Raw genomic sequence first — 8,301 nt, 5'->3', positions numbered from 1 at the left:
AAAAAAAAAAAAAAAAAAAAAGAAATTAAGAACAGGGCAGTGACTGAGGAAGATGGTAGATTTTTCTGAAAGGGTTCCCCATCTACCACAAAAACAATTTTATTATACTTAGTGCTGGTTCCAACAAATAGCTGCCAGTCTATTTTCCTACAAGAGAATATTGATTAGAATATTGTAATAGGAAAGTCAAAAAATTTAAAACATTATCTTCATCAGCTGTGAGAAAAGGAGAAAGGGAGGGAGGGAGGGAGGGAGGAAAGGAGAGAGAGAGAGAGAGAGAGAGAGAGAGAGAGAGATCAAAGGATATGGAAAGGGGGACAGGGATAGAAAGGCAGAGACAGTGATAGAGTTGCAGAGGGACGCAAAAAGAAAGAGAAGACAGAGATGGAAGGAGAACAAGGGACACAGAAAGAGGGCCAGGGATAGGGATAGATAGACAAGACAGACAAGGGACAAAGACAGGGATGGATAGACCAAGAGGAAATAGGAAAAGGCAGAGACAAAGATAGAGAAAAAGAAATACAGATGGAAGACCTCAGTTTGCCACTGGCTGGCCTTCAGAAACTTCCCTTCTTCCCTACCCGATCCTCCCCCTCCCAAAGAACTCTCGGATCCCTAGGGAAATCCAGGTTTCGCTAGGACCCCAGGCCATGACTCCCTAGGGTGGCCATCCAGTGAGATCCTCCCTGCCTTTGTATGCCCCTATCTCCTCACAGAAGAGCAGGGAACACACTACTTCTAGCTCCATCCCTCTGCCCCCTCCATGCTGGCACCCTCTACCCTCAGGCAGGCTCTTACCTAGGGGCAAGACAATTATAGTGAAGCCAGCCAGAGCAACACCGGTGAGAGTGCGGGTGATGACAAACATGATGTAGCTGACAGAAATGACCGAGATCAGGCCCAGGACTAGCGAGCTCACATAGGCTACCAAGAGCAATGGACGTCTCCCAAACCTGGCATCGGTCACACAGGGATCAGGCTTTCCAGGGGATCAAGAAGCCAAAGCTTCCTCCCCCCCTGAAACAGAGACTTCTATCTAAGAAACAGGTCTTGGAACTAGAGACAGACTGTTAGCCAGACATCCTGGAGGGGTATGTCTAGCCTGGGTGGAGGGGAGCGGGAACCTGGTATGGGGGTGGTGGGAAGGCCTATCCCAAGCAGAGAGAGATTGGAGAATAGAACTGGGGACCCAGGTCTAGCCAAAATGGACATAGAAGGTGCGGGTTGTGTTGTAGGGCCCAGTTTACTCCCTTAGTTCTTTTGGGGCTCCCCCAGGCCCTCTGTGCCCCAGTACCTGTCAGACAAGTATCCAAAGATCACGGCCCCCACCAGCACACCAATGAAGAAGAAGGTAGATATGACACGATTCAGTCCCTTTCGCTCACACACCAGGTCCCACTAGATGGGGTAGGGGTTATAGGGTAGGGGGCTAGGCATCCCCAGGGAGGGCCTAGAATCCTTGCCCACTGTCTGCCATGGCCACTGCTCTAGGCAGACTATGCTGGTATTCATAGAGAACACAGGACGGCCCCTCAGCCTGCCCTGGAGCCCCCTCCTCCCCTAAGTTCATCATCCACCACCCTGCCTTCCCGGAGATGCTCTCCCTCCCTCTCTTGTTTCTATCCCACAGAGAGGTGAAAAGACGGCCTGAATGTTCTTTTCCTTCTGGTATTTCTCACCGAGGTCATCTATTCCATCTCTTCCTTTCATCCCACATCAAGGGTTGGGGATAATCTAATAGATTATTCTTGATTCGATAATCAACAAACATTTATTATGCTACTATCCTATGTAAAGAGCTGGGCTCTAGATGGGTCAGGAAGACCTGGGTTCAAATTTGACCTCAGATAGTTCCTAGCTATGTGATCCTGGGCAAGTCACTTAATCCTGATTTCCCAGCCCTTGCTGTTCTTCTGTCTTAGAATTGATACTAAGACTGAAGGTAAGGGTAAAAAAAAATAATAATAAAAAAAAAAAACTTGGCTAGGGATTAGGACTATTAAAACCAAGAAAAGGGTAGGAAGGGAAGGGATAGTCCTTACTCTAAAGGATTTTAGAGCTGTCCCCCTTAGTGGGACCTCCTTTGACAAACAAGGGAAGCTGAGGCTCAGAGAGGGTAAATTATTTACCCAAAGCCACAGAGCAGAACTAGGGCTAGAACTCAGATCCTTTCCTCCTAATGTCTTGCTCTTTCCATCCCACTATACACTAGCTCAGACATTCAAAAGCATCTTTCCCATATCCCCAGCCATTCCTGTCTTTCTTCTCTCCTTGTGCTACAGAGGGGAGTGGAAGAAACATATCGGATTTGGAGTCAGAAGTCCCAAGTTCAAATCTTGGATTTACTACTAACTACCTATATAACTCGGTCAAATGTTTTAACTTTCCCTGGATCTCAGTAACTTCTTTTGTAAAATGAAGGGATGCATCTTCTCAAGGTCCCTTCCAGCTCTGGAGCTAACGGTTTCCTCTGGTCCCCTGCCTCTATCCTGGGAATATGCAGAGGAGGGGAAATGGGACTGTCCCTTCGGTTCTCAGGATCTGCGAGCATTTGGGCTGGTGTGTGTCACTCCTCCCTCTCCCCTTCTCACGTATCCACAGATTTTTAGGACTGGAGGGACCCAGGAGATCCTGTAGTCTAAGGAATTCTCCTCCGTCTGATGCCTTGGGTGAGGTCCAACAGGCATGACGGGAGAAAGCCAGCCTTACCTGGGTAGCAATAGTAGAGTAGAACTGTGATTGGTCGTAGCGCCAGCCATCAGGACAGGGCACGATGTGGTCCTCCTGCTCCTCGCGGGTGGTGTTGGGGTAGTGTGGGTAGAGATATCGGTAGCAGGAGCTGAGGCTACCGTCCAGCTCCCGGGGCAAGTAGGCTTCCAGCCAGGCTGACTCCTGGGTGAAGTTGTCGAGAGGGTCCTGGGCTGGCAAGGCACAGTGGTGGGTGGGCACTGCAGCTACGAAGATTGGCAAGAGGAAGTTCATGGGCAGCAGGAGCCGGGGCAGTACCAAGAGCAGCACATTTCGAATCTGGAAGCGGCCGTAGCCTCCCACCTCCTTGAGAAGCTCCTCAAAGCCCATGCCTTCCTCCCGGGCCAGGGGCCGTGGCCGTCAGGCACCCACTTGTTACACCCACTGCCTGGACCCTTGGACTCTGGGGGACTTTTCTCAGAGCCAGCAACCTAGGTGAGCAGAGAACCCGCCCACTGTGGGGGCCGGCTTAGGCATCCCGCTTAGGTGGATTTATAAGAAGGCAGCAGGCAGCGGTGCCGTAGGATCCCTCCTACCCGTCGGTCCCTGGCTGCCCCGCTTCCCAGAACCCACAAGGGGCTGCCCCTCACCTACCCAGCCCCAGGATTAATCCACTGCTAAGAGAGAACACCAGCCAGGAGGAGTCCCTGGGGAAAGGGGGTGGGGGAGCAGAGCGGAGACCCAAGAAGGGAGGCTGAGACGGTCTTTCAGATTTTGTGGTCCAGAAACCTCGGTGTGCTTTCACAACGTCACGGCCAGCATCACCTTGTGAGCTGGTCAAGGGGAATTTCACCTTCTAGTCCTAAAGCCAGTAGTTAAGACTTGTGCCGACCTCCCCTGAGTCTCCTTCCAGATGGTGATGACCAGCCGTCTTATTAATCGGATGGTGTATCATTTCCTGCTCGACCCTTTGCCCCAGTGTTGACTGGGTAGCCCTTTCCCTTCTCCTTCCATGGTGCAAACGTGTTTTAAACACCCTGTGTGTGTCTTGCACCAGGCAAGGCTCTGGGGACAAAAAACCATTTATACCTACCCATGAGTGTCTCCCTCTCTTCCAGGGTTCTCCAGTCCCTCTTCCAGGTTTCTTGAGTCTCACCCACCCCCTCAGTGCCCCCCATCCCCCATAAAAGCTCAAATGATCTCTTTTTCCAGCCAGAAGAAATTAACTCTCATAGTAGGTTCAGGCTGGGGCAAAGGTGGCCCATGGAGTGGAGAGATCCTGGGCATCAGGCCAGTCTGTGTTGGGTGCCCTTTGAGCAGGGTTCCCTGGAGTTACCTGGACCTCTTTAAAGTGACATGCAGGCCAGATGATAAGAAGCTCCAGGGTCAATAGCACTTACGGAGTCTGGGAGCCTAGACCCAGGGACACTGACTCTGGACCTAAGGTTGACCGCCTGTGGGGGCCTTTTTGCTTCAGTGATCCTGGGCCAAGGTCCTAGCACATTCCGGTAAGATCCTTTCCACTGTCTTTTAATGCCTCGGCTTCCAGTATCCACGTGCCCTCCTCCCTCTGACCCTGTTGTTCCTAGGAATTTATTTCTTGCCCCACTCCATTCAGCCCTGGCAGACCCCTTATCCACTGCCTCCTTCTGCTCAGCTCTCTTTCCTCCTTTGCTCCAGGTCCTCTTCCTTTCAGGCTTACCTCAAGCCCCATCCTTCTGCCTGGAGGTGCCAATCCTGGATCTGAGGCTGAACTGGGCGTCTCAAACTCTCTGATGATCCCCTTCCCCCAAATGAGAGTAATCATGCTCCATTGCAAAAGAATGTTGGCAGGGAGACGCCTTGTAAATAGTGAAATGCTACTATTAGAATACTTAATAGGACAGCGATTGCAATGACCAATTGCCTTATTAATATGATGGTATAAAGTTCCTGGAAGTGCTGGCTCCCCCCCAGGACTCCCTGGAAGGGCCAGAGCTTTGAACATGAAAAATAAATATGAATTATCAGTGTCTGTTGGTACAGAAGGTCATGGTTGCTCCCCATTCAATTCAACCAGCATGGATGAAGGGCCTACTACAGGCAAAGCACCTCGGGTCTGGGGAGACTGACGAGGAATAATAACAATTGCAGTCAGCATTATGGAGGACAGACAGCTAGGTAGTGCAGTAGTTAGAGCATCTGTAAAATGGGGACACGCTGAATTAAAAAATGGCAAACCACGCCAGGATCTTTGCCAAGAAAACCTCACGGACAAAGTCCATGAGGTCACATAGACACAACCGAATGACTGCACAACAACATTTATATAATACTACAAGGTTTACAAAGCATCGTACAGATATTATCTCATTTTATCTTTACAATGACTCTGTGAAGCAATGTTCTTAATATCCCTGTTTTACGGATGAGGAATCTGAAGCTAATAAAGGTTAAATGACTTGACAAGAGTCACACGACTAGTAAGTATTGGAGGCTAAACTTGAACTCAGGTCTTCCCCACTCTAGATTCAATGTTCTGTCCACCACACTACCTACCTGCCATGAGAAAATGAAATACAATCTTTGCTTCTAATAAGCTTATTCTATTCTGCTATTCCTGAAGCTAGATAGTGGGTTGCCTGGACCAACCAGACCCCAGTTAGCTTTAAGAACACAAGGCCCCAGGATTTAGAATAGGAAGGAGTTCAACACTCATTTTATAGATGCAAAAACTGAGACTTAGGGAGATGGTGTCACAAGAAATCTTCTCAGTGTCCAAAAGGATCTCAGAGTACATAGGGTCTACCTATATCTGAATGTTTTAATTAAAAACAAAACAACTTTATTAACGTTCTTTTCTTTTCCTTCCTTCCTTCCCTCCCTCCTTCCTTTCTTCCTTCTCTCCCTCTTTCTCTCTTTTTCTCCCTTTCCCTCCCTCCCTTCCTCTTTCTCTTCCTTCCCTCCCTCCTTCCTTTCTTCCTTCCCTCCCTCCTTCCTTTCTTCTTTTCTTTCCTTTTTTTAAAAAATATTGTTCTTTTTAAGTGACTACCCACAATGTCTCCTAGTCATTTCCTGCTCTCTTAATGTCCTCTAATCCCTGAGTTCTCATTTCACTGTAGAACCCTGCCCTGTAGAAATCAGTAGAGTCAAAGAAAAGCAGATTTACACATTGGCCTTGTCTAATAATGTATGTCTCATTCTGTACCCATTAATATTGGGGATCACCATTCCTACCCCGTCTCATACCTTCACCCACATCCACCTCACCTTCTTTGGTCCCTGAATCCATTCAGGACAGCTGAATGATAGGAAGATAAACTTCTCACTGGGAATTCTTGCCCCTCCTTGTTTTCCATATCATCCCACTACCCTGGCCCTGGGTCCCAGGTATCCTAGAACCCATTTTAGGCAGGGTATAGGGAAGAGAGGCTACCACTAGACACACCCTGGCCCTTTCCTTCCTCCATGCTCTCCCTGCCAGGGTGCCCAGAACTCATTGCCCACTTGGTTTGGATGAGATTAGAATTACCAACTCTATTCATTTTGGTCAGATAGAGGACCATCAGGCCTTACTGTCTTCTCTGCCCCTATATCCTGCAGACTCCAGGCATTATCATCTGACCGACTGCCTTAGCCTAACAAAGGGCTCTTAGACCTTGCCTTCCATCCTAGTGATGAACTTAGAGTATGAGCTGCTTTAGGGAAAGGGCTATCTCATTTTTTCTATTCATATCTCCAACACTTAGCACAACATAGTAAGCACTTTAAAAATGTTTTTTTATTCATTCATTTACTTTTATTCTATCACCTCCCTGCCTAAAGGCATAGAAGACATTAATCCTTTGGAATCACCAGTGGTCATTGTATGGATCAAAATTTTGTTATTTTCTTTTATTGTGATCATCATATTAAATTGTTTTCCTACTTGTATTCATTTTGCACTGCATCAGTTCATCTAAGTCTTCCTAAATTTCTCTGAAGTTTTCATGCTCATCATTTCTTAAGGTACAATATCATTCCATTCTATTCGCAGCCTAGTTTTTTCTCTTATTTTATCCTTCCCCCCAATCTATGGGCAACTACTTCCCTTCCAATTCTTTGCTCCTGTTTGCCCTCTTATCTCTTGCTGATTTTGCCCTTGGACCCTGAGTGATGACTGAGAGGGAGGAAGACTAGCCGAGCACGTTCTGATGATCCTGGCACATAAGAGGGTGATTATCCTTCTGGGATCCCTTCACTAGGGATCTCAGTGAACTTGACTTTGCAAAAGAGGAGAAGTCCTCTGAAGGAAAAAATGGGAATGTGTGTGTGACAGACTGTGATGTAGAAGATGGCTTCCTCTCTTCCTTCTCCTAACCTCCAACTTGGACTTCTCGGAGTGTCGAGGAAGAACAACTAGTCCCTGGGGGCACATGAAGGAGCATAGAGAGCATGACTGGTGACACACTGAATCGATAGAAGCCATAGAGAGCAAGATGACCAGGGACTAACATTGTAGAAGATGTTCTGATCCTGAGCGTCAGGCAACCAGAGACAATGTGAGGTGAGAAGACTGCCAACAGTTGGCTGATAAGATATGGGAAACTGATTTCCCTCCCTGCTTTCCTTGCTTTCCTTTGTTTCTAATCCATAATCCTGAAATAGTATATGGACAGTGACTTTCTTTCTTCCCTTACCACTAGGAACTGGTACATATGGTTTTCCCAGGCCATTTATCCAGATCCAAAAATCTGGAAGGGTCACTAAGAGATGACTACTATACTTGCAAATAGGAGTACTTGGTCTATTTCTCTTCTGTTTTATTCTACATTCAATAGAAAATATGACCACCATGTGCTAAGTCACTGAGTCCCATGAATTCAGGAGGCTGTGACCAGAGATAGAGGAGCCCAGACAGAGTATGGTCTCGGGAGCCCATTACAAATAAGAGATTTAATTTTTTAGGCAATATTTCACTTCAACCCCTAGACTAATTTTGGACCTGGCCGTAGAGTTAGCTTAAACTGCTTAGTACCTTCACTGAAGTGTGGGCTTGTGGTCAGAGCACTTTAGGTATTTGTTGGTTAAGAACTATTTAGTGGCCAAAAGAAAAGTGCTCTGTGTGTGTGTGTGTGTGTGTGTGTGTGTGTGTGTGTGTATGTGTCTGTTTCTCTCTCTCTCTCTCTCTCTCTCTCTCTCTCTCTCTTTTTTTGTGTGTCTGTCTGTCTGTCTGTCTGTCTGTCTCTCTCTCTCTCTCTCTCACACACACACACACACACACACACACACACACACACACGAGAGAAAATGAGTCTACTATGTTAGTAACTCAAATGAAGTTCCAGTTAGTGGATAACTCATATATAACTCTCTTGCTGGATAATTAATACAGGAACACACTGTCTTTCTGTAGGCTTAAGGACTTCCTATGGAAGGCTAAAGGGAACTCAACTACAAAAAAAGTTAATATAAATTTGTTTGTATATTTGGCACCTTCCTCTTTATATTTGAACACCTTGAAGAATATTCCTAATGGTGACATCTCTGACTCAAAGTCTAGGTAGAGTTTTGTGACATTCTAAATTTGACTGAGAATTCTCCCTACAAAATCCTCTACAAGTGGATGTCCAGACTCCATTCGAAGATCTCCTG

General features: G+C 47.0%; 1 protein-coding gene across 2 annotated transcripts in view; it reads right to left on the bottom strand.

Annotated features, from left to right (window-relative positions):
• The window catches only part of SLC22A7 (solute carrier family 22 member 7), an 11,379-nt gene extending 8,260 nt beyond the window's left edge, over positions 1 to 3,119 (bottom strand). For both annotated transcript variants that reach the window (XM_044674674.1, XM_044674673.1), the window contains exons 1-3: positions 2,710 to 3,119; positions 1,295 to 1,398; positions 799 to 953 (exon numbers count right to left, since the gene is read on the bottom strand). In XM_044674674.1, coding sequence (XP_044530609.1) covers positions 799 to 953; positions 1,295 to 1,398; positions 2,710 to 3,078 — 628 coding nt within the window. In that variant the 5' untranslated portion in view covers positions 3,079 to 3,119. The remainder of the gene's footprint in view (positions 1 to 798; positions 954 to 1,294; positions 1,399 to 2,709) is intronic.
• Positions 3,120 to 8,301: the final 5,182 nt, after the last annotated feature.

Source organism: Gracilinanus agilis, chromosome 4 (genome assembly GCF_016433145.1).
Source record: "Gracilinanus agilis isolate LMUSP501 chromosome 4, AgileGrace, whole genome shotgun sequence".
NCBI lineage: Eukaryota > Metazoa > Chordata > Mammalia > Didelphimorphia > Didelphidae > Gracilinanus > Gracilinanus agilis.
Note: the sequence above shows the minus strand (reverse complement) of the source record. Positions and strands in the feature narration are given on the sequence as shown.